General features: G+C 41.1%; 5 protein-coding genes across 6 annotated transcripts; 4 read left to right on the top strand and 1 right to left on the bottom strand.

The window, feature by feature from the left end:
- Positions 1 to 821: 821 nt before the first annotated feature.
- Positions 822 to 6,370, top strand: zgc:56231 (uncharacterized protein LOC406257 homolog). The gene is made up of 18 exons (XM_034560404.1): positions 822 to 993; positions 1,194 to 1,289; positions 1,377 to 1,496; positions 1,607 to 1,745; positions 1,826 to 2,010; positions 2,127 to 2,220; positions 2,360 to 2,536; positions 2,635 to 2,746; positions 2,824 to 2,886; positions 3,204 to 3,350; positions 3,456 to 3,621; positions 3,711 to 3,887; positions 4,594 to 4,733; positions 4,868 to 5,033; positions 5,263 to 5,386; positions 5,651 to 5,721; positions 5,804 to 5,923; positions 6,067 to 6,370. The coding sequence occupies exons 1-18, from the start codon at positions 916 to 918 to the stop codon at positions 6,295 to 6,297; spliced, it is 2,406 nt and encodes an 801-aa protein (XP_034416295.1). The 5' UTR covers positions 822 to 915; the 3' UTR covers positions 6,298 to 6,370.
- Positions 6,371 to 7,374: 1,004 nt separating this feature from the next.
- On the top strand, positions 7,375 to 10,608 carry rgs9bp (regulator of G protein signaling 9 binding protein). Its single transcript, XM_034560744.1, has 3 exons — positions 7,375 to 7,461; positions 8,820 to 9,126; positions 10,232 to 10,608. The coding sequence occupies exons 1-3, from the start codon at positions 7,375 to 7,377 to the stop codon at positions 10,606 to 10,608; spliced, it is 771 nt and encodes a 256-aa protein (XP_034416635.1).
- A 1,136-nt stretch (positions 10,609 to 11,744) lies between these two features.
- Positions 11,745 to 16,198, top strand: mcur1 (mitochondrial calcium uniporter regulator 1). Its single transcript, XM_034560640.1, has 9 exons — positions 11,745 to 12,169; positions 13,316 to 13,429; positions 13,535 to 13,638; positions 14,080 to 14,181; positions 14,429 to 14,470; positions 14,618 to 14,689; positions 14,806 to 14,859; positions 15,140 to 15,254; positions 15,557 to 16,198. The coding sequence occupies exons 1-9, from the start codon at positions 11,902 to 11,904 to the stop codon at positions 15,610 to 15,612; spliced, it is 927 nt and encodes a 308-aa protein (XP_034416531.1). The 5' UTR covers positions 11,745 to 11,901; the 3' UTR covers positions 15,613 to 16,198.
- A 38-nt stretch (positions 16,199 to 16,236) lies between these two features.
- On the top strand, positions 16,237 to 19,713 carry dph2 (diphthamide biosynthesis 2). 2 transcript variants are annotated; one of them, XM_034559771.1, is made up of 7 exons: positions 16,237 to 16,383; positions 16,774 to 16,950; positions 17,109 to 17,221; positions 17,607 to 17,827; positions 17,972 to 18,661; positions 18,995 to 19,177; positions 19,303 to 19,713. In XM_034559771.1, exons 2-7 carry the CDS (start codon positions 16,801 to 16,803, stop codon positions 19,428 to 19,430), a joined length of 1,485 nt encoding a protein of 494 aa, XP_034415662.1. In that variant the 5' UTR covers positions 16,237 to 16,383; positions 16,774 to 16,800; the 3' UTR covers positions 19,431 to 19,713. The 2 variants fall into 2 exon arrangements, with proteins under 2 accessions (XP_034415662.1, XP_034415663.1); XM_034559772.1 differs by having other exon boundaries at positions 16,258 to 16,356.
- Positions 19,211 to 24,219, bottom strand: ncf2 (neutrophil cytosolic factor 2). The gene is made up of 15 exons (XM_034559770.1): positions 23,960 to 24,219; positions 23,639 to 23,721; positions 23,309 to 23,417; positions 22,889 to 23,023; positions 22,308 to 22,415; positions 22,120 to 22,179; positions 21,926 to 21,969; positions 21,436 to 21,577; positions 21,210 to 21,275; positions 20,920 to 20,980; positions 20,774 to 20,814; positions 20,505 to 20,653; positions 20,305 to 20,416; positions 20,034 to 20,151; positions 19,211 to 19,927 (listed from the first exon to the last, which is right to left on the bottom strand). Exons 1-15 carry the CDS (start codon positions 24,131 to 24,133, stop codon positions 19,827 to 19,829), a joined length of 1,503 nt encoding a protein of 500 aa, XP_034415661.1. The 5' UTR covers positions 24,134 to 24,219; the 3' UTR covers positions 19,211 to 19,826.
- Between the last annotated feature and the right edge of the window lie 112 nt (positions 24,220 to 24,331).

The following is a 24,331-nucleotide window of genomic DNA, read 5'->3' as shown; positions in this document are numbered from 1 at the left end:
TATAGGACGGACACTCCTCTATACACTGTTTAAAAAATATATAATTATGATCATAAACTGAATTGTATATATTCTATATTAAATCAGACCTTGATGCCACAGCGCTGTGTATGACACTTTTCTTTAGACCAAAGATGCTTTGCACTGCTGAAGATGAGATGTAGTGAGTCTGGAATGGTCTTTTCTCACAGCAGAGCTGGATTTGTAGTAGATGGTACAGCACAGGTATTACTAATAACACTAACGATGCCTTGATGTGATCAAGAGTGACACTCGGCCATGTGTGCGGGATACCGCCCGAAATCAAAGTGGAATCCAGCCAACATTCATTTCATCGTCTACACCTGTGCTTTGCCTGCAGGTGACCAGTCAAAAATAGCCTCCATTAAAAACGGCATTTTGAACAAGGATGTGTTTTATTGCTTAGAAACTCAACTGAGTAAGAATGTGTTTCTGCGTAGAAGTGTTAGTCTGGCTTTCTGAACCCCCTTTCCAAAATGTCTCGAGCATTCTGGGAAAACGAGTCTTGGTAATATTTTGGTATATGAATAAAACATTTCCTTTTTAGTTGTACTAGAACTATGAACATTCAGAGATTGATCCTGAGGCAATGATTTTATACATTTCTGTTGAACTCAGCCCGGTAAAGCCCGAGTAGAGGTCTGAGCTGGTTGGTCAGTCCTGCTGATTTGCTTGACTTGACACCTGCTTTCAATTAAAGCAAATTACCACCTCCTGGATGCTCAGTGGGGGAATGCCATCAGACATTCATGTAGGTGAAATACATCATTCTTAAGTCCAACATCTCTTTCAGTCAGGGGGCTGTAGGATCTCCGTTGTTCACGACTTGGTGTCGTGCACGTAAGTGAAATAGTACATTAATCAACAGACGTGTTGGTGCTTCCTTGCATCAAGATGAGTACAGCTAATTTGATGGATGAGGACAGCATCAATATGCAGCAGGTTGACATGGACTTGACTTCACCCCAGCAGGTAATGTTTTTTAGTTTTTGTTTGAATCGAACAGTACCACAGCTCAGCTTCTGTTTCATGTTGTACTCCCATGAATTGTAGCATCGCTGACCTGTCAGGATGCCTGTCCCTGGGCCAGAAGGACTTGAATACGCCCTATGCCTCTGCTCCACTGCACTGCGGTTTAGTTTCCCGTCTGGTTAGCCTTCTTTGTGTTTTAGACTGAGCTGCTGGCTGGTGCTGAGCCGCAGACCATGAGAGTGTACCTCAGAGTCAGGCCCTTCTCCAAAGAGGAACTCTCTGACGGGGAGGATCAGGTACACGCCTCCTATGAGCGGCGCACGCCGCACACACACACACAAGCCATCGTTTAGATGCAACCTTATGAACTGGTTTCTCCCCAGGGTTGTGTCGTGATTGAAAACAACCAGACGGTGACACTGAAAGCACCAAAGGGTTCTGCCACCATGAAGAGCAGTGAGAAGGGCATCGGCATGTCGCTCCACAAATTCTCCTTCTCGCAGGTCTGCAATATTGGAAATTGTTGTACTGCTCGCATATCTGTCTGAAATATACTGTGGGTGAGCTTTGTGCTTTTAGTTTTTACACCAACTGTCTTTCTGTTGGATTTTAGATTTTTGGTCAAGAGATGACCCAGTCGGAGCTTTTCGAGGACACTGTCAAAAGCCAAATGTCTGATTTCTTGGATGGAAAGAATGCGCTGATATTTAGCTATGGTGTAACCAACGCAGGGAAAACCTACACAATCCAAGGTAAAGATGGAAGCTCAACAGCATCCAAATGAGCGTAGAAGTGGCTCGGCCGGTCTTAAGTATGTTGTGAAATGTTTTAGGGACTCCAAAAGAGCCCGGCATACTACCTCGTGTGCTGGACGCCACCTTCCACTACGTCGGGGGCCATCTGTATGATGGGATGGACCGGAAGCCCTACCTCAGGAATGATGCACAGTATTTGGATCTGGACCAAGTCAAGCAGGAGAGAATTGCTAAAGCTGCCATTTTTGCTTCAGTCAAAGATGTGAGGGTGAAAAGTCTTGCCAACTTAAGTTTTTTATTTTTCAGGCATCCTCAGAAATATTGCTACTTTTTATAATTTATAAGACTACAATGCTCCATCTCTTTGTTCCCATGCAGGACTGTGATCCTCTCCGAGCCAGTGGTGGTTTAGAGTCCTTGTCTTCTCCCTCCACCCGTTTCTCTTCCTCCCCTTTGTCCTACGCTCAGACCGGTTTGTCTTGCATTGTAAAAAACGGCTTAAGCTTGAAGTTGTCCCAGCGTGGACTCAAATGAGAGTGCTCAAAATGTCATTATGCATGATCCTTAAATGTTTCTATTTCACGCTCTCTCTATTCATCTCCCTTTTTTAGTGTTTGCAAGCGACCCAACAGAAGCAGGCAGCAGCCAGTTTGCCTTATGGGTTGCATTCTTTGAAATCTACAATGAGTGTGTGTACGATTTGCTTCAACCCCCTTTGTGCTCAAAGTCCAAGAGACGTGCTGCTCTTCGAGTGTGCGACGATGGTGCTGGAAATGCTTACGTTAAAGGTGAGCGGGGCTTCATCAGGTGTTCTCGAGTTGTTAGAAATAAACGCGAGTAGTCTTCACGTTGCTCGAGGCTTAAAACTGAATTTAAATGATTTCAGATCTCAGGTGGATTAACATCCAGACCCTGGGTGAAGCCTCCAAACTGCTCCAGTTTGGAAACAGAAACCGAAGTGCTGCAGCCACAAAGATGAACCAGTCGTCGAGCAGAAGGCACACTTTTTGTTTCATCGTGTCTGTGCTTGGTGCCATTTTTCTGTTCTCAAAACTCAACCCAGTTTTCCTTACAGCCACAGCATATTTACCATGAAGTTACTGAAGATCGATGGCAGTAGAGTTGAAAGGATCTCCGAGTATGTATCTGCCAGAGATGTCATGGATATTCAAGCAATGCTTATGTGGTTTTGTTTTGTGTGGCTGCATTCGTTAAAGAAGCTGTGAGCAAGTGGTGACTGTAATGATAATAAAAAAGGGCATACAGTAAAGAGAAACTGAACAAGACAGCAGACAATTTAACCACCTAAAATGCATCCAAAGAGGTTTGAATAAACACCAGACATGACCGTGAAAGAGAATTGTATTCAGTTATTGGACCATATTGAACGTTTGTGGTCTCTCCAGCACCATGAAAGGACCTATAATGCATAAAATAACTATTTGTGTTACTCAGGTTTTCTTTGTGTGACCTGGCCGGCTCAGAGCGATGCAACAAAACCAAGACGTTCGGCGAGAGGCTGAGGGAGGCAGGGAACATCAACACCTCCCTGCTCATTCTGGGGAAGTGCATCACTGCCCTCCGCAACAATCAGACTGACCGGTACAAATACAAGTGAAGCAAGGCAGCGGCGACTCTAAAGAGTGTGGATGTCTTTGCATTGTTAAAGTCCTCCATTTTGTGGTGTTCTTCTGTGTTCTTTGCCAGAATGAAGAGCAGCTACATTCCCTTCAGAGAGAGTAAGTTGACTAAGCTCTTCCAGGCAGTTTTCTGTGGCAAAGGAAGAGCGTCGATGATCGTCAACATCAACCAGTGTGCTTCCACCTACGATGAGACTCTCCATGTTATGAAATTCTCTGCTGTTGCTAAACAGGTTAGTTGTGTGTGTGTGTGTGTGTGTGTTGGTCGCAGTGAGCAGGACCTTGAAAAAAAAGCTACTGATCATCCCTGTGCGGTCTGTAGGTGATGCAGGTGATCCCAGACAAGCCTCTGGAGTCTCTGGTTCCCTGTTTGGTCGGCCATGACGGCAAGCCTCTGAGTAATGGGGTGATTGACAGCCAGCCCCTGGAGAGCTACCTGTCTGAGGAGGAGCTGCTGGATGAGGAAGACGAGGCGAACATGTCTTTGCTGCCACAGAATGTAAAACTGCTGCTCCATGCCACAGTCCTAAAAATGTACCAGTTGTTGTATTTTTGGGATGAGAATCGGCCCCATGTATTTTACTTGGGTGGGTATACCCCAACTGGTGTCCAACAGGTTTTTGCACATTGCGGTAGTTTGCCTTCATGTTTTCAGGTCAGAAAGCCCTTTTTATTTTAGAAATCTACTTTTGTGTTTATATAAATACCTTCTTTGGGGGGTTTGTGCAGACATTCATGGTCCCCTGGAAGATAACGCCTACTGAATGTAGGAAGCCCTGAAGTTCACATTTTTAGCTTTTAGGGAAATTTCTGAACTAGTTCTGCTTTGTGCCGACATTCATTGTGCCCAGAGGATGAATCTTCATGACTTTAGTGATTCCTTGATAAATTGTAATTTATTTTTCCGTCTAGCTCAGTCATCAGCCTAATAAACTGACATTCCCATCCACATCAGCTTTATGCCATGTTTAGTGCTAATTGGCAAACATTAGCGAGCTAACACGCTGAACTAAGAAAGGGATTGCATGTTGGCATCGTCACTGACGTTAGCATTAGTTCAAAGTGCTGCTGTGCCCAAATACTATCGTCTGTAGATTCTTAATGCTTTGATAAATACATCAGTTTCTGAATATTTCACCACTCATTCTAAGATGCACTGTGCAGACCAAGCTTATCTCATTAATGTTTTGCTTTTGGTCTCCTAGGAGTTTGTGAATATGATTGAAAGCCTGCGAACCAAACTCCTGGCTGAGCGAAGAAGAAACCTGGTTCAGGAGATGGAGATTCGGAAGGAAATGGGAGATGCCATGTTACAACAGCTCATGGAGAGTGAAGAGCTCCGCATGTAGGTTACTTTTTACTTGGTAAGAGAAGGCTAGTCATGCAGATCTGTGTGCAACCGAGGTGAGGGGTCAGGAACAACACCCCTCACTAACCCTTTGTTAAAACATCTAAATGAGGTTTACTTTGACCGTTTAGTCGACAGATAGAGGAGCAGAAGGAGAGCTACCAAGAAAAGCTGGAGAACACTTTTGAGATGTACAAGGATGCTATCAAAGAGCATGCCTACCAGTGTGCTATGAACAATCTGGAGGATGACTATGTACCTCTTGAGGAGTTCATTGCTGTACAGGAGAAAGTGGAGGTATGTCATTTGATCAGCTGTTTAAAAGAAAAAGTTTGACTGGGTTTTGTTATTTCCTACTCAAATGTACTACAATAATACATTGCTCAAATCCCAACTACTATATATTGAATTGTGAATAGCCAAATTGGATTTGCAGTAATCTGATATTGTTAAGCTACCAAACCAGCGGTCAGATTTTTGGTTTGTCATCAAAACTTGACATCTGTCTGTCACCAACTGTATGTAGACCCTGGCGCGTAAAATCTCAGAGTTGGACACGTTGACGTCCAGTACTGGACGGGGATTGTGTGCCGTTCCAACACTGGACCAGTCGTGCCAGACTCAACCATCCAAAGTGACAGAAGCAAGAGGTAATCATACGGCCTATTCATACACTCCGCTCGGCTCCTTCCTCTTTCAGGAAATGTCCTCTCGGTTAAATATAGACAACTTTGTTTTAAATTGGAGTGGTTCAAGAGAAGTACATCATGAAAGTTTAAGATGGATGATTTTTTTTTTTTTTTAATATTTTTTTTATTCGGTATTTGTATATTCTCCTCTGTCTTGTTTCATTGAGCGCACCAGCTTTTGTTATAAGGGCAATACATGTCACTCGGCTCATTTCCTCCCCACAGCGGAAGATCGCTGCAAACTGCTGTACAAAGAAAAATGTGCCATAGAGAAGATGTGCGAGGATAAACAACAGGTATCAAGGGCAACATTTGGATTCTGTAATTGAATTAAACTGAGACTGGTTCTGCGAGTTTTACATTTAATGTTCGGTCCAGTTGATTTTGTCATTAGAGAAGAGGCTGATGGAGCTTAGTGAAACGCTTCAGAAGGTCGGAGATGGCTTCCTGGAGAAATCGGCTGATGTGGAGGTTTTACAGAGGAAGGGTGACGATCAGGTGAGATAATACAAAGTGTGACAAATCCTACTTGTAATGGCTTTAATAAATAATGCACTTTGACTGGATCCAAACATGATGACCTCTTCTGTATGAAAACACTTTTTTTTTCTTTTTTTTTTTCTTTTTTTCTCTCTCACAAGACAAAATCTATGGACGACATCCTACAGCAGAACGTTGAAAAGGACCAGGAGATTACCTCACTGAAGGCAGAACTTGCCACGCTCTCCCAGAAGTCTCCTGTGAAGCCCAAATTCAAGCGAGGCTTGCTTGCCAACATCAAGGAAGCGGTGACTTCTCCACGAAAGGGCACACCTGGGCGACCGCTCAGGAAAATGTCCAAGACTGCACACCACTCAACAGAGAGGGATTAAACATGGACAGTTTTAGGGTACCTGGAAATGAAACCGCAAGTGTGACCCATTTATTTTATTCAGGTGTAGTGTCTTTCTAATGATGGGATTTTTTTTGTAAAATTTTTAATTCAAATTAAATTGCTTGAACTTCAGTGTGAAGTCATTGATTTTAATAATTAACAGTATGAAATCCTAATTTTTCAAAGTCAAATGAAAGCTTGATGTGTGTCATTTCATGGGCACATGCATACATTAGATTTCTTGCGTGCTGTATACCCATAGAAGCCCATGCACACTTCTATAGAGCTGTCACGCCAGGGAATTCATGCTTTGAACCTTGTGTCAAACGAGGCCATCCATTACCTAGAGCCTGAGGAAAAGTAAACAACAAAAGACCCTGATGGGACAAAGAAACCATACACAATGTTCAATTTCTTAAGTGCATCAATATTTAATTTCCTTATTGCTCTATCTTTGCACTCAGTTAAGAATGAAGGGATCTTAGTGGCAATATGAGAAACATGGCTAATATTTCATGCATACATCATGCTAATAAAAAATGTGTCCTGTTGTACCTTTACAGTTGAGTGAATGAGGTAACGGAGTGCAGCCTCCTCTCAGTTAGTGAAAGGGCCATTGAGGGACAGACGGCCAGCTGCTCTTCTAGCTCTCTGGTCTCAGTGATAGTTAATGAGATTAGCTGTTCGTCTTGGCCTGCGTCAGTGCAAAGGGGTCAATCACAGGATTAGCACTTTGCTGAGGAGTTGCATCAGTTAATTACACTTTTTTGTTTTGTTTTGTTTTTTCTTTCTCATTACTTAGACTTTCCCACTTCTTGCTCTTTGTGAGATTTTTTTTTCTTCTATTTTATCCACCAAAGCATGTGTCGCACCCGTAATTGCAATTTAGTCATTGGAGTGGAATTTTGCAATGCATCGTGCAGCTCTGGGACCGAGTCCGTCTCAACCCTCAGCCACTGAATGAAGAATCTTCCAGGAGAGGAAGAGGAGCTGGGGCAGCCAGAGAAGTGACGGGCAGCTGGGCCAAAATCTTGCCTGCTGTGGCAGAGTCTGAGACTCTGGACAAGTCATCCTCATGCCACTTGTAAATAACAAAGTGGGCGATGATTGCACAGACGAGGCTTTGGCTGACGGAAAGGCTCTGGTGGATTCTTTGATTAAGGTAAGCTGCTTCAAGTTTTAAACGTCTTATTTATGCCACAACTGTAAAGGAAATGTTGTGGTGTAATTCTGACATATTGCATTTATTATAGTCTGTTGTATTTTACAATTGAACAAGCAGAAGAAATGTCAAACACCTATGAGGAGTATTTTTTTACACAGCATTTTATGATTTTAAAAAAGTTGCTATGTTTGTCATCAGCAATTCTATCGTAACTATTGTTTATATTTCACTGACTAAACTTACACAAGAGAGCCAACCATCCTTTGTTCCCCCCTGTGGCTAAAAAAGCACTCTCACTCAAAAGAATGTCTTGGTCCACTGCATCTTTGTGACCGTTTCAATGTCTTTGTTGGATAATGCCATGGCCATGCCTGGCATTTAATTTGTTGACATGCATGCAGTTGTTTTAACTATAATTTACTATAATATTATAGCTGTTTATGGGATGTAGTAGTATTAATATTGTTTGCACCATGAGAAAAATATTTGGTCGTCTACAATCCGAATTTTAGCTGCACACTGAATATTTGCTTGATATGCAGTTGATGTATTTTTTGTACTTGGAGCTTACAGTAAGCATTTTAAATGAACTAGTGGGAGAGTACCACGGTTAAGTTATGCACAAATACTGTGTGTAAATGCAAATTAATACAGCATATGTGGTTAACATTGTATTCTTTCATCTCTCCACGCTGCACAAGGTTGTTTTGGCTTATCTAGAAATAGATCGATGATAAGGAGATTAATTGTGATATTTTTCATTGAAACTCCTCCTGCTAATCCTCCATGGCTAAGCTAATGCCTATTAATAAAGCATAGTATTAGGATATGATCTAAATCATAAAAGCGAAAAAAATTTACAAAGTTATTGTTACAAGCCACTTCAGATAACCAATGTATATTTATAAAAAATGTTTCCTACCAATCAAAAGGCCAGTATTTATTTTTTCACCATTTGTCTTTTTAAACATTGGGCATATTTCAAACGTATTAACAAAATGAATGTGTTCACTAGAGGACAGCTAGTGTTCTACTGGGTCGGCTGATGTGCACAGCTGGGGCGCTTATTGATACCAAGCACTTTGGCCGTTGCTGTTATAAACTTTGTTCCAGGAGGAAGACACAGATTCTTCCCTCCAAAGCCTGTGTATCAGACAGTCAGGTCTGAGTTGTTACCTGGAAGTAATCGCTTCTCTGAGATATGCAGCAAGGACACTATGAAACCCTTTTAACTGCAAGCAACTACAGAGGTGTGTTTGTTGCTATAGCGCACAGCTTCAGGTTCCCCTAATTTCACCCAAGGCTTGCATATCAATTGGCACAATTAAATCTTTGTTTTTATTTTCGCCACACAGGTGGTGGCATGTTACCGGCACTTGGCCTCATGTGTCGGTGGGTGCACAGACAGCTTGCAGCTGCGGGAGGAGTTGCGGCAAACACGAGAGAAGGCCCAAATGTTGTCCGTGGCCATCTGTAGTCATCTGACCTCACATCTCCGAAACAAGAGACTGCCTGAGGGGCAGCGGAAGGAGATGGAGCTCCTCTGGGTGGCCTTCTCCTCCAGCCTAGAGCTCCTCCATGGTGACATGTGCAAAGTTTTCAACGTGGCTGAAATCTTCTCTCTGGCCAACACTGATAGCCTGGTGCAAACTGGCCTACAAGGTGAATTATATCCCTACACCTCATTGTATATGTGAATAGTACTTCAGGGGGTAGATTAGTCAAGGGAAGCACATCAAGTAAAACACGATTTAACCAGGGACTACATTTAGGAAGTAATACAACACCATAATATACAAAATCATTTCAGAGATGATTTGTGGGGATAGGACTCACTGAAATGATGAGTAGCAAAATGGACATTTGTTTAAATGAAATGTAGTGATTTCTCCCCCCCATGCTTCAGTGGTCAGGATGGTTTAAACAGTATCAATTACGAGATATAAAAAAAATCTGTTTTTACAAATCTCTTAAATATGTATTTCACTTTATATACATATGTAAATAGTCTGATATACCAAATGTTCATCCTAATTATGCAAATCAAACCATGATGTCAGGAATTTTGTGGAGGATCTTTGAGCATGCAGCAATTCCTATGAAATCTACTGGTGACGACAGATACAATTTTGTTTAAAAAGAAATGCAGTCTGATAAAGTGCAATAAATACTACCGTCATGAAGGTTATAATGTTCAGTCTTGGATGAATCGATTTGAGCGAACCATTAGATGGCCATTTTGGAGGATGTACGTAGATATATCTCATTATACACATGTGTCTGTTGTTTAGCCCAGTGGTTCACAACTTGTGTCTGTCACAAGACTATTTCAAGGGGTCGCCAGATATGTGGGGAAAAAAATAGACCATATTAAGAATGAAACATTTTAGACTTTTCTTTCACTTTATATCGCCTGTACAAGTGATATTATTTACCTCCAGAATTGGCTTTTAGTGTTTGTTAGAGGTGGGCCTGCATATGAGTTTCTCATAGGGTGTTTTCCGTTGGGTCAGGTAGAGATTAAAAAGTCACAGAATGCACAAAATGTGTGCTAGCTGTTGAAACAAAGTGGTGTGTCGCAATGCAAAAAGGTTGAGAGCCACTGCGTCAGCCTACCCTCACTGATGTGAATCATGGAAAATAATAGAAGTGCTTGAACATTATAACCGTCATGGGGTGAAAATGTATTGCAGGTCTGTTGCAGGCTGCATTAGAACCAGTTAAATCATGTTTAACTGAATTTTAAAAAATCATTTTGCCAATGCAGGAGGCGGCAGTGAGGTGGCAGCCCGGGCCCTCAGTCTGCCAGACTTGAACCGAGCTCAGAGCCCAACCCTCCCTGCTGGGCTCGAGAGCCAGGAGCGCAGCACCATGGAGCAGGAGATCGGCCAAATTGAGCACATGATCGATGACATGGAGATGAAGGTCAACGTGATGCGCTGGATGGTGGAGCCCCATGGGCCACAGTACACAGACCCACTCAGCAGCACCGACAGCGCCTCCCTGGCTCTGCTATCCGTCGATGAGGAGCAGCCTGGACGCCAGCCTCTATGCCAGCGCAGTCAAATCTTTGTGCTCTTATTGATGTTTGCTGTTGTTTTGGTGGCAGCCACTTTATCTGTCTGTGTTGTCTTTTTCTCATGAGCTAAACCTTAATATACTCAACTTATTGTATTTCTTTCAAACCCTAATGCTCAGTATTACTGACAAATAACGACAGTATAGTTTTCTCTTTCCATACTCATTGCATTACATTTTGTAATAACTGCTAAATTATCAACTAGTGCATGAGATTTGTTTAAAGATGCACTGCAATAAATCTTGATGCAAACTAGTTTGCCACTTATTGCGGTGAATCTAATGCTGCTATACACCTTAAACTGTCTTTGTTGAACAAAGTAACAATAAAGAAAACGTGGTGTCCAGTGAGATCTGGTTTAAAATACTTATTAATTACTTTAGCTATTTGTAAAAACATAATGGAGCTTATATTTCCCATTGTTCTGTACAGTACATTCTCCTTTCCCAAAAAAGTCAAAGTCGTGTTTTATTCCTTGTTGCCATTGAGAAGACATAGGTGCTGATGCTTTGTAGTTGATATACTGTAATAACAGAATATTCACTTCCAATTACGTTTTTTGATTCAGTTTTACTTGTGTGTGTATATAATATTTGCAGTAGAGAACTGACTATGTGTTATGCATTGTAGAAGTATTAACTTTGATATGACACTGTTTCCATTAATGTGACTGTCTAGCACCTTGGTAAAGCACCAAATAAATGTATGCAAAGCAACAAGTAATGTACAGATTGTAAAAGACATTAAATTACCCATTCTACTATTGTTTTTGCTCAATTGTTTTCTTTTTTACTTTGGAAAAGGTTAATACAATACAAATACAATAGGCTCTACGGATGTCTCTGACGCTTATATGGCTTGCAGGATATTGTAACTGTGGGTCACACTTATCATACCTTATTATGAAGAAACAATTGATTATGGCGAGATAACAGAATAATAATGCTGTGATGAGGAAATACAAACTGACAATCAAATGCAATTATACAGACATTGAAGACTCAAGTTACTGTTATTTTCTGATATGATGCACACATTTAATGTTCACCAACGTTAGAATTGAAAAGTCTACAGTTAAAACACTAAATACATAGATAATTAAAGGCCATTTTTACAATGGTTTCAGTTTCATTTGCAAACTAACGCATTTCTGACACACGTGAGCTTTATTTTGAAGTGCTTATGACCGGACGTGGGACGGTTTCATGCGCCTCCCTCTCTGGTCTGATGGGGATGGCGGGGCGGCAATAACGAGTTAGGTGAAAAGTTTCACCCCAGCCACGACAGAGAGGCGGTGCGATGTCCGGGGTTCTCACAGACGGAAGTGCAGCTCTGCAGCGTAACACCGAGCCTCGACAATGCTGCGTAAACAGTGTCATTCGCGACTCAAACGTCTGGGTATTAACCGCCCGGAAAAGCGGTGCCACCTCTCTTTCACTCAAAACCGAGTCAGCAGCTTTGTGACGGCCACCGTGTCCCCGAACATGTCGGCTGTCAACCAACTCCCGTGTGTCCGCTGCGTCGTCCTTCCACCTCCGAGGAGCATGGAGAAGTCGCTATGGAGAGGCGGGCGAGCTGCACTGGAGGTTACGCGTGTGTCCGCGGTGACACAGATGTCCGCACGAGGTAACTGGACTCGTTTGGTCTCTTCAACTCTCACGTTAAAGCTCCAGTCTGTGCGTGAATGGGGTAATGTAGCTTAGTACGTGTAAACGATAGATAGTTACGTGCCCTTTTCTAATCCCCCACGCGACACAACGCTCATCAAACCACACAAGCTATGACCGTCAAGACCTGACTCGTAAACTCTTGTTTGAGTGTCAAAATAAAAGTCCTCCACTTGCGCCGCTGCCATGTATACAATGAACGCGTCCATGGGAACTGCTGAATGCACCAACTATACACTTCTTTAGTAGAACATCTTTGTAAACAACTCAGTGTCTTCTAGATCCTCCTAAAGCCAGAGCCTGTTGCTAAATCTGCAATGTTTTCAGTAAACACCTTTGCCCACATCCCCACACTTTATTGACATAATATGCCACATGGCCTCCATTTATTTTGAGGCGGTGTTGCCACCACAGAGGGGTTGAGTCTTGTGTTTTTTTTAAATATAAATGCTTCATCAATGAACTATCTTCACAATTTTTTAAAAGGTTGACATTTGTGACTTGGGTCCAACCTGTACTCACCCACCACCGCATAGCCCGATGGTTATTGTGGTTGTGATGGGCATAATAAAGCAGTACAATACGTGATGTACAATGTGAACAATGGCACAGCACCAAGAAAACAGTGACAAAATATATAAAATATGCAACTTTTAAAACACTTACACAGCCATCAACTATTTAACATGTGAGTAAGTGCTGGAGTATGTTATTCTTCTAATATGAAACCCTAAATGTGAAGTAAGGGTTGAGAAATATGAGGCTCCATAATATAAAGAAAAGTTTAAGTAAATGTATCATCCATTTTATGTGCGCAACATGTGCGGTTTGTATTTTGAATGGGTCAAATCTGTCCTAAAACCACCTTGTGTTATTAGTCATGTCAATGCTTACAGTGTATTTGAGAAATGTGATGTTTACATTGCTTTATTAAAAATCTTCAAGATGGAACTTACATTAAAAAAAAATGGGTAGTGTTCAAATATGCAGTGGCATACAGTGCAAAAAAGAAATGAAGTGAAAAGTAATATTTCTACAATTGTGATGTCTGGGTAATGCTCAATTTCTTGTATCTCCACTTCCATCTTCCTATCATTGATTTCAGAGCTGAGTACCTCCATCAAAGCCCCCCAGTATCTGAAACCAGATGTGCCGAGGTCTGAAAGCGGGAAGCTGTTTTTTGATACCCATGCAGTGGTGCGACTCTTTGAGGAAAATGGTTCGGCTTTCATTTGTCACTGAAAAAAAAAGTCACAATATTCCTCTGCTTCGTCAAAAACAAGCTGTTGATTTTCCTCACGAAGACACACTTGTCGTTGGACAGGCTTCACGACTCAGCAAGCCGAGGTGATAGTTAAAGTGCTGCTGAGGATGACAAAGTCGAACATGGACGTCATCTACAATGACATGGTCACCAAAGTGCAGCAGGTGAGACAGTAGGAGGAGGTTTGTTTCTCGTACCTTTACTGTAAATACAGGACTAAGCACGACGTCGCCACCGCTCAAAAAGCTGTGCCTCAACTCCCGTAAAGGCCACTGAACGGAGAACATTGTGTCTCCTTGGCAGTCTAAGCTCGCTGGGATTGAGGGTGCAATGTAGGCAGAGGAGGCCAATAAAATAAATCTAGGAACTGATTGTTTTATTTTTTGGATTTACCTTGATGCCTTATAAGTAAAATAACAAACTCTTTCATGACTCAGTCACCGATGGGTGAGACCTGAAAAGTCTAGAAAGGCACCTGACATGCCATCTAGATTTTCAATTGTTCTCATTTACATATTTGTCCTTACTCTGTGTCCAGATGAGTAATTCGCTTTGCATAACTACGTTGTTTTTCGTCTTTAACCTTCTCTGCAAATGTCTGGCAGGAGATCATGTTGCAGCGTGTGATGTCTCAAATAGCAGCCGTGAAGAAGGACATGATCATCCTTGAGAAGAGCGAGTTCACTACTCTACTGGCAGAGAACGAGGTAAGTGTGGTTATCAGCTGTCTGAAGCTGATTCTCAAAGGTTGCACCTGTGAATATAGAATATGTTCAAGTTGGACAATTAAATGGTCACATCAATAATCTGAATAAAAAATATAAAGCACAATAATAATAATTTAAATAGAAATCAGTCACTCCAGCTAATAAAGGAGTGTACATTGACTGTATGCTGTATGTTCTGTGTTTTTTCTGATTCATATGATTTTTTTATATTTAACATTTATTCCAGAAACTCAAGATCCAGTTATTGCAGTTCAAGGTCCAACTGGCTGTAAGTGGTCATTCTGATTTACTCAAATCACATCATGTCCACGTTTGATCGTAGAAAAATTAATTTAGAAGCATTCAATCATCCTTTTCCTCATCCAAGATGTTTTTATTTTACGCTTTCCTCTGCGTCTCTCCACAACCACCTTAGGACGTCATGAATAAAATGCGCTCTGACACTATCATGGACCTGAGTTTGGAGAAAAGTCGTGCAAAAGAATTGGTAAGTGCTTGAGAACACTTGCGTTTGGAGATCTATTTCTACAGAGTAGATAATAATAGATAACGACTTCCTATTTCTATTTATCTTCTAAACAAAACATTGTTTATCATTTTCAGAAAGTAGATAATGAGAAGAGGCTTCTAGAAACGCGAACTGAGATTATGGAAATGGTTTGTATATGTGCAGTACACCGTCAGTACATATTCACTTCCGATCTTAAATCCATGTTTATCTACATAATGTACAGTCTGGTAAAACAATGGTTCAGTTGTGACACGTGTTCTTTTAGATAAACGTGATAGCCTATACAAAACGCTGTTGTGCAAAACTTATTATACTTTAGTGTACTAAAAGCTTTTAAAATATTCTAAATGTTCTAAATATCCGTTAGGTCTTTTGTTTTATCGTTAATGTTTCTGTCTTGTCTTTTAATGCTCTCCTTTTTTACAGACGGCAGAGCAAGATCGTCATTTATCTCAGACCAACATGAAAATAGACACCGAATTGGCTGGTTTGAAAACCATGTTAGAATCTCATAAACTGGATACTATAAAGTACCTTGCAGGTGGGACATTGTGCCTTGTTGTTATGTGGAATCAGAGACCACAGTATTTGGCCGTCAAATAATCTTTATTGCAGTGGGGAAGAAACAGTATATTAAGTGGGTTAATACATGTTAACTATTGTAATTTTAACATTAAGCATTATTCATTTAAAACATTTTCAGTACAATACAGGTGTTATTTTGAGTGTATATGCTTAAATTAGAAGGAAACAGAATTTTTCAACTGTTCAGAAGTAAATATGAAGTAAATGACTGACTTACAAGTAGACAAATGATTGAACAATTCTTTTTTTCTTTTCTAGGTTCAGTGTTCACCTGTCTCACAGTGGTCTTGGGTTTCTATCGAATTTGGATGTAAGGCAGGACAGCCATTGTGATTTTCACCTTTCAAATCTCCCAGATCTAACAATAGTCAGAGACCATGCCCCCCCCACACTTTTAAAAGTATTTATTTTGTACGTATATATCACACTGTATAGAGAAGATCAGAAGAAGAATGGGTCACTGTGGGTCACACCTAGATACATGTTAAATATTTGTGATAATATAGCTATCTTTATGCTTTGTGGTCTCAGAAATGTTTAACATGATTGCTTAATTTATGTTTTAATTAAATTAATTGTCAATAAATGTCAAATGAAGTGTCTCTTTCGATTGATAATTGTGTGTAAAGATATATTTGATTGTACTGTTGTTTGGAACTGGCAATCACTGTGCTGTAAGTCTTATGTAAACCCATGTTAATTTACTGTAATTGATAATCCATAATGTAGTCTAACAAAAATATGGGACTTCTGTGTACTGCAACTCCGTGATTTGGTAATGTCGTTTAGTTAAAGGTGTGATAGTAATAGTTTTCTAATGATGTCAGTGGTTTGTCGCGGAGAAATAGGAGTTGTCTTGAGGGAAATGCTAGGAAAATAAACAACTGATGAGGCACGTCATTGACAGTTTAGCCTGGCTCTTATTTTGAAAGACACCTGAACCGGAAGTGTTTGTCCTTGTGGACCTGAGTAACTCCAATTTATTCGCTACTGACGACACGTGTGTCGCTGTCAAAGAAGCGTTTATCCGCCAACAACTCCCCACTCTATATTGAATTGTACGTTTACATGTAACTGTTCTGAAGGTAAGTTGTAAAAGATCTCGTTGCAATGACTCGTATTGAAAAGTAAGACCAGTTAGCGGCTAAGCTAGCAGGCGGAACCAAAGTAACGTTATAGATAACCGGTAAAGGCGTTTGTGTGTACGTTTGACACGGTGTGTCGTTATCTTAAGAGGGCAAACAATTAAAAAAGCACAATTTCCACTGGACAATTTGTAAGTGGTTGGCAACAACTTCATTGAGCCATTCTTATAAGCAACACTGTTGCCACCAGCCTGGGTGGGTTGACGTGACTTTAGCGTAAAATATCATGGTAACCTTAGGAAGCTGTGAAAATATTAGTCCTGGTTTTCAATAAATGGCTTCTTTGTAGCCATCTGATCTGCTGAAATACGGTTTATTGCTTTACTACAGGCACGGTTGCGTGTTTCCGACGCAACGATGACGGACGCGTTCAGCAGCAACTCGGAAACCGTAATTCAGCGCGTGGTGGACGTGACGGTGAAGATAACGACGCCTCTGGAGAAACTCGAAGAGTCGTATCAGATTAAGAAGACGTGCGACTTCATCAGGGAGCATCGGTTTGAAAAGGTGAGGACGTGTTTGTTTCTTGTTGTTGTTTTTCTACACTTAAGTCAAATAAGTTTAATAAGTGTTCGTACGGTTTTCAGTTAGGCTGCTGAGGTTCATCGACGCGCAGGAACGCCCGATGCACGTCATTTGTCTAATATTGTGGTTGATGTGCGCAGGTTGCGCTGCAGTTCCCTGATGAGCTGCTGGTGGATTCCGTTGCAGTAGCGGTGGAGATTGAGAGCAACAGTAATGCCAAGCCGTTCATTTTGGGAGATACGTCCTATGGCAGGTAACTCGCCAGATCTGTCATGGTTTAATCATGCATTGCCTGCACGTTGCTTTATGTCATGTTATTTAGTGCTTCAGTTCTTTATGCTAAGTGAGGTGAAACGGTTGTACCTTTTTCTTGGTGCTTCTGAAAAAGACACTCTATGCTTTGCCATTCTGAATTTCGAACAGCTATTCTAGCACTGACTAAGTGAGGATCATACATAACCCTTTTGACAGTTTTCATTTATTTCATTGATCTGTTTATCATCAACATGCATGATAATACGCTTGTTGAACTTTTAAAAATATCAGCTTTTAGCTGCTCCACTGGGAGTATAAATGATATGTTTCAGCACACTTTAAAGGCAAATGCTAAGATAAAGGTGTTGGATTCTCTTGAGCAGCTGCTGTGTGGACGAGGTGGCTGCAGAACACGTCGGCGCCGACTGCATTGTGCACTACGGCAGCGCCTGCCTCAGCCCGTCCAAGAGGCTGCCACTGATGTACGTCTTTGAGCGAAGGCCAGTGGATCTTGGGAAGTGCAGCTCTGCCTTCAGAGCACTCCACCCCGACACGCGGAGTCACGTCGTCATCCTCTGTGACGTCAACTATCTTCATGTCATGAGTAAGCTATGCTATATCAACCACAACTTGAGTTGATTTGGAAAGTATTGAAATCTTGCCAATCCACATCTTGGCTTTATAAAGAATTGTTAATGATTTCCTCTCAGTGACTGAAAACAACGTTTGTTTTTTAAATATTTTTCAGATGATCTGGTGACAATCCTGTTGCCAGAGTATCCAAACGTTGTCGTTGCAGAACTCGTTGTGGAAGGAGAGCAGTGTTACAGTCACGGCCGGATTAAAAAACATCATGATGACGCCTGTCTGTCAGAGCGAGACAACAGCCAGGTTATTTATCAGTTTGGGAGGCGGTTCTCCTTGAGCAGTGGTTTAAGCATCACGGATTACAGTCTGTTCTACGTAGGCCAAGAGGGAGCAACGCTGAGAAACTTCATGATGACGTGGAATCGCTGCTCGTTTTGTTCATTTGACCCCATAACGATGACGGGCAGGACTGAGTCTGTGAGCATCAACCGTGCTCTGATGAAGCGATATTACGCTATAGAAAGGGCTAAAGATGCTAATGTGGTTGGCATCCTAGTTGGCACCCTCGGGGTGGCCGACTACCTCACCATCATCCAGCAGTTGAAGGAGACCATCCGAGGAGCTGGCAAGAAGAGCTATGTGTTTGCCATGGGGAAACTGAACGTGCCCAAACTCGCAAACTTTCTTGAAATTGACATATTTGTGTTAATTGCGTGTCCCGAGAACTCACTGCTGGACTCAAGTGAGTTCTTTAAACCTGTAGTAACGCCATTTGAGATGGAGGTGGCCTGCAACAAGAAGAGGGAGTGGTCAGAGGAATACATCACAGACTTTCGACATCTCCTGCCAGGTTAGATTGGGATTTATTTATTCCCTTTCTAAAATGTACATTGGTGGCTACAGTGAATATTATTATTATTCCATCCATATGTTTTTAAGTAGATTACTTTATCTTAAATTTGTTATGCTTTACGCTTCTATTTATTAATGGTAAAAGGGTTTGTACCAACACTTTCAGATATTAGTCGGGTAGAATCAGAACCTTCTTTTGCATAATATGAATACAGATTTATATTTATATCCAGACTTGTTTAGTCTACTATATATCTGTATCACTAGTAGCCTAGTGAAGGCAGTAGAAATCTACATCTCATTTATTCTTCTTATCCCAAACTTTCACCAGGTGGACAGAGCCATGTGCCTCTGGCCAATCAGCAGGAGGAGGGCGACGAGACTGACGTGTCTTTAATCACAGGAGCTCTGCGAAGCCACAATCTGTTGAACAGTGAGCCTGCAGTGTCTACGTTTGGGTCCTCCATGGTCCTCAGGAACCAGACACTGACTGTAGCCAACACAAACTCAGCTGGTAAATCTGCTGCACATAAGACGTTGTTTGAAATAATTTCCACACATCTATACGTTTATTGTAGAGTTATGCGCACATACAATAACTGGTAAGTCAAACAAACGCATTTTGCTTTCTCTTTTCAGCATCTTTTCTGGCAGAACGAAGCTGGCGTGGCTTAGAGAAGAAGTTGGGGGAGACCCCTGTGGTGAAGGCAGTGGTGGGCAGGAGAGGCATAGCTATTGCCTATGAAGAGGAAGGAACGTCTCCATGACAATGCACCTGACACGCACAAGGACTCTAACAGATTATTTAATCATGCTTGCCGGTATTAAATGTATATTATTTGTAATTACTGTAAGTAATAATGCGTTTTCATTTAAAAAATCAATATCGGATATCATTATTTTTTTGTATCGCACTACTTACTGAATGACGGAATGTAAACCATTATTACAACTTGACACACTTGTCCAAATGTATTCGTTATGAAAAAGGATTTAATTTAATGAAAAAGTGTTCAAAGGTTTCATCAATGAACAATATGTGGACCCTGATTCATCAAATGTAGTTGATTCTTGAATGTTTTGGTCGGGGGCTCCTGACCACTTTTCAGCCTTAGCCACTCCGCTGTATTACTGGCTCCAGTATGTTCTCTGTTCACATGTATTCATTCAGATGACTGGTCATTGACAGGAACTTCTTCCACAAAGGATGCAGGAAATATACCGGTGGCCCCACTACATTGCCCTTCCAGCCAGTCCTGGTTAACTAAAGAAAAATGAGAAATTCTGAATTAAAATCATATTTCTCAGACACATCACAATATATTTTTTAAATATTTGGGATCTATATGGCCAAAAGATAGGAGTCTCACCTTTAGAGAGTAATGTGATCGTATCACCTTGATGAAAGTTGAGATCCTCTGGGTTTGACGACTCATAGGAATGAAGTGCCACCAAGTGGATCTCGCTCTGTCGAGTTCCATCAGTGTGCTGAAAACACAAATTGCATTAAGATAATCATTAACTGCTGAATTTCATAATAACTCAAGCAAGCAAAGAAAATATATAATAAATGTATATATAACAATATATAGAAACAAAAATGAACTTTTCTGAACCACCATGAGTCGACTTAAAACTCACCTCGTTGGCGTGACACCACAAGGTGATGCGCAGACCACTGGCACCACGCCACATGCTTTCCATTTCTGTGCTGGGGGTGATTACACTTTGTTCCGTTGCCTCGGAGGTTAAACTAAATCGCAACAAAACAGGATTCGATTTTGTACTCTCAGTAATGCAATTTTTAATTTAACTGGAAGATTTTCAAATGTGCACCTTACCTCAAAGTGATTGCAGTTGACGGGAGATTCAGTTTCTTACTGATTTTCTCAATCAGTATTGCAGATGGAGACCCGAGTGGTACTGAGACAGCAAAGTTGAACGTGAAACGGACTTTGACAATGCACAAGTTGTCGGTAGACTGCTCATCCTGGCAATTATGAAAGGGCACATTAAATCAAACACTTTAATACGTCCCCATGTTGCCACATTACAGGTGTATCCTACTCATGGGCAGGTCTGGACACATCACGGACTTGACTCGGCGTACCTGTTCTGTGTCTCCACTGCTGTTACCACTAGGAGTAAGACCTTAAATGCAGAGAATTAGTTTGTCAAAGGTTCTGACATTCGGCATCGGAGAATGGTGCCTGCAGTTATTAGAGTTTGCTAAATCCATGTGTCCGATATGCTTACCTTGTATCCTCTCAGGTCTGGTGGGGGGTTCTCGACTCAGAGGCTGAGATTTCCCCTGTCCCTGATTGATACCAACCAATCATTGGCATTCAAGGGAGAAAATACATAAAGATGTAATTGCATATTACAATACTTGAACACACACCACATTTGCACTAGTTGCCATTAGAAAAGACTACTGACAATGTGTTTAACAAACATTTTAAGGTCTCGGATCAAAACATCGCTTTTAAAAAAACATTAAGAAGGAATCTATAAAACAAGAAACCATTGTCTTTAATATGTCTCACCTCATTCGGTTTGGAAGCCAAGGAGATCTCCAAACGTTCAAGGTAATTGTAAGGAACAAGTCCCCTCTGTAATTGACATGATAATGATGAATACTCTGAATGGAAAGTAACATGACTGATGGATTTATGTGCATATGTCATAAAAAAAAGGCCAACTTGGAGGTCTTGAGAGAGACACACAAGCATGGTGGTTGCAGACGTACAGATTCTGTACTAGTGAACTTACTCTTTCGTTGAAGATCACAGAGGCCCAGTTGTCGGCACCTTTCTGCAGTACAAACACAATGTTGCCCGGCACTACGGCCAACTCATCACTGGTCTCAGGAACGAACTTGAACAGGACAGTGTGGGGTTCTCCTTCCAAAGCCCTGTGAAGACAGCAGACATCCCCGAGGCGTCAAGACCTCTGCTGGCACACGAGTCTCGAGTGTCTACACATGGATTCAATGTTACTCTTGTGAAAGGATAACATTACATATATATTTGCTTGATGCTTTTTCCATTCCTCTCCAAATTAAGAGCTTATTTTTCCATTTTGCACATCAAATACGCCATCTGTAAATAGTAATAGGGTCATTTTCCATCCTTTTCTTCCTGCAACAAGGCTGAAATAGAACAACTGTAAACAAATCACATCTTTAAATTTTAAAACACATTTTAAATATGAGTCCCTGGAGAACATCAGGTTTCTAGGGCTTCAAGGTGGACTGTTGTACCTCAAAACCTCAGGTTCTTTTGGACACGCTGGACCATCTTCAACCTGTCAGATGGAAACAGAAACACAGCATCCAGTCAGTGGAGCTGGACGCTGTGTAGCATAACAAGCTCATAGTAACCCAAAGATGTCTTTATCATACAATCTTATTGTCTTTGTTTTCTTTTTATTGCCAAAGAAGAGACCATATGTCACCTGTGGCTTTAAGGGGGCGAATCCAGAGAAGGCGTCCTGAGGGACGACCGAGGCAACGACCTGAAGATAGCAGAGGAAAAAAATGTAGGTTATGTATGGAAAATAATGATTGTTTCAAGCGATCGATATTTTAGTGAAGTAGACGAACTGTACTCTGGTGAAGTTTAATTATGTGAATAATGTAGTACCTTTGCTTTGCCCAGGTAGTCCTTCTTCTCCAGCTCAGCAACATAGTGCTTATTCGGTTTAAATAATACTTTTGATGGGAACTCGACCGGTTTGAAAAGCTTCTGTTTCTGTTGGTGAAAATGCGGAGATTGTAATATGTGTCAAGTATTTCTGATTCTGATTCAACAGAGTATCACTTTGAGCTATACACCAATCTAAACTGATAGCACTCTCCGTGCCTCATCCTTCACTGTTATGAATGCACATTTACACTGGATGATATCGGCCTTGTATTAGTAATTGTTCACTTGCAAGAGAATGTGAAGCAAAGCTCTTTTTTTTAAAGCCTTATCTGATTGGTGGGGAGCTGCATCTCTTTCTTCTGAAGAGTTGCCATCTCACCCAGAAAGTATTTTAATCTGTGTTTATTTTTGATCTGAACCACTCTGAAAGCTGAATACATAGCATTTTATGTCATGAATATGATCACATTTAGAGATATTGACGAACTCAACCAAATATTTTTGGTAGCTCACATCCCACATTTTTGTAATGGGTGAGAATTTTTGTTTGTAATAATGGTTATTGTAAGTTAACTGACCAGGGCGGAATCAAGAGCTCTGTCGATGATATTGAGCTTGGCATCTGTCTTGTAGTTGAGAGCCTTCACAAGGTTTATGTGGGCTTTTTCCCAGTTGCCCAGCTGAGCCTCAGACAGAGCCATATTGAGGAGAACCTGTGGCAGGAAACGTTGGTATTGAATTAGATGCTCGTCACCATCTTAAATCCATTCGTTATTAAGGAGTGAAAGTGCATCAAACTGTACTTTGAAAGAATGGCAACAGTGTCAAATGTAAACAGATAAATTATTTTTGAACCATTGGTTTTTAACATTAAATTAGCCATCGAGGCAGATTAGAAAATGAATGTCTTTCAGCTGTTTGACAGTAGTAGAATAGTCTAATAATGTGTAGGCTTTACAAGAACATATAAATATGATTGGATGCTTCTGAACACTTACCTCACATGCATATAATTTGTATCGGAGACCAAGTGCTTTGTAATCTATCAGTTGGTTGCCCCTTAGTGCTTTGAAGGCTTGCTGGAAATCAGCTAAACTCTCCTCATACCTTTTGAATATAAATAATCCAGTTAATTTATTGTGCATGTAGTAAACCACAAACATTATTTAAAAAAAAGATTAGACAAAAAAAAGAAGGTAAGAGCAGTGACTATAGGAATCACATGTCATGATCTTCAAAGCATACTGTGCTCAGTATTCTTTAAATTATCATTTTAAATATGAACAATGAATGTGGCCATTGCATTGTAGATGCCCCGTGTGTCTTGCCTCTTCATTCGGTAAAACGTCATTCCTCTTTGAAAGAAGGCCACAGCCAAATGTTCATCCTTTCCTATGCTGCAATCAAACGCCTGAGAAACATAAGAAAACACAGTAACTTCCTCAAGAAGAAAAGAGAAACGGTGAACTCTACTTCTCCTTTCAGTGACTCGTGCTTTCAGACTGCAAATACATCACCGCATTTCATCTCGGCTTCACAGGCTACATCCTAACTAGATTTAACAAGTAGATGAGTAATATTGCAAAATAAAAAGACGGCAGATATTTGTGCGAGATGTTTCCGCTTACCAACTTAACGTCAGACAATACCTTTTCAGCAGCATCCAGGTCTCGGTTAAGAAGATGGAGACAGCCAATGTTAAAATAAATTTTGGAGTTTGGCTCCTGGATGGACAGGAAAATCCTGAGAGCCTCCGTCAAATCCTGCACGTCAACACAAGTCACAGCCTGGTCCCACTGGCGCAAGGTATCCACAAAAGACATGGTCGCTTGGTTTGGAGAACACTGAGCTATAGACCAAATTCAGGAAGCTCTTCTGATTTGTACCAGCTCGATCAGGAAGTGTGATGAAAGTGTCATTGTTGGGACATTTGCATCTGCACCACTACCATGTGTGTGAAGGTCCCAATGGTTGTTGTCTGGCATTTAACGTGTCATCACTTTGATATACATTTAGGAGGG

This window comes from Cyclopterus lumpus, chromosome 20 (assembly GCF_009769545.1).
Source record: "Cyclopterus lumpus isolate fCycLum1 chromosome 20, fCycLum1.pri, whole genome shotgun sequence".
Taxonomy (NCBI): domain Eukaryota; kingdom Metazoa; phylum Chordata; class Actinopteri; order Perciformes; family Cyclopteridae; genus Cyclopterus; species Cyclopterus lumpus.
The sequence above is the reverse complement of the archived record's forward strand: the minus strand, read 5'-3'. Positions and strand labels throughout refer to the sequence as shown.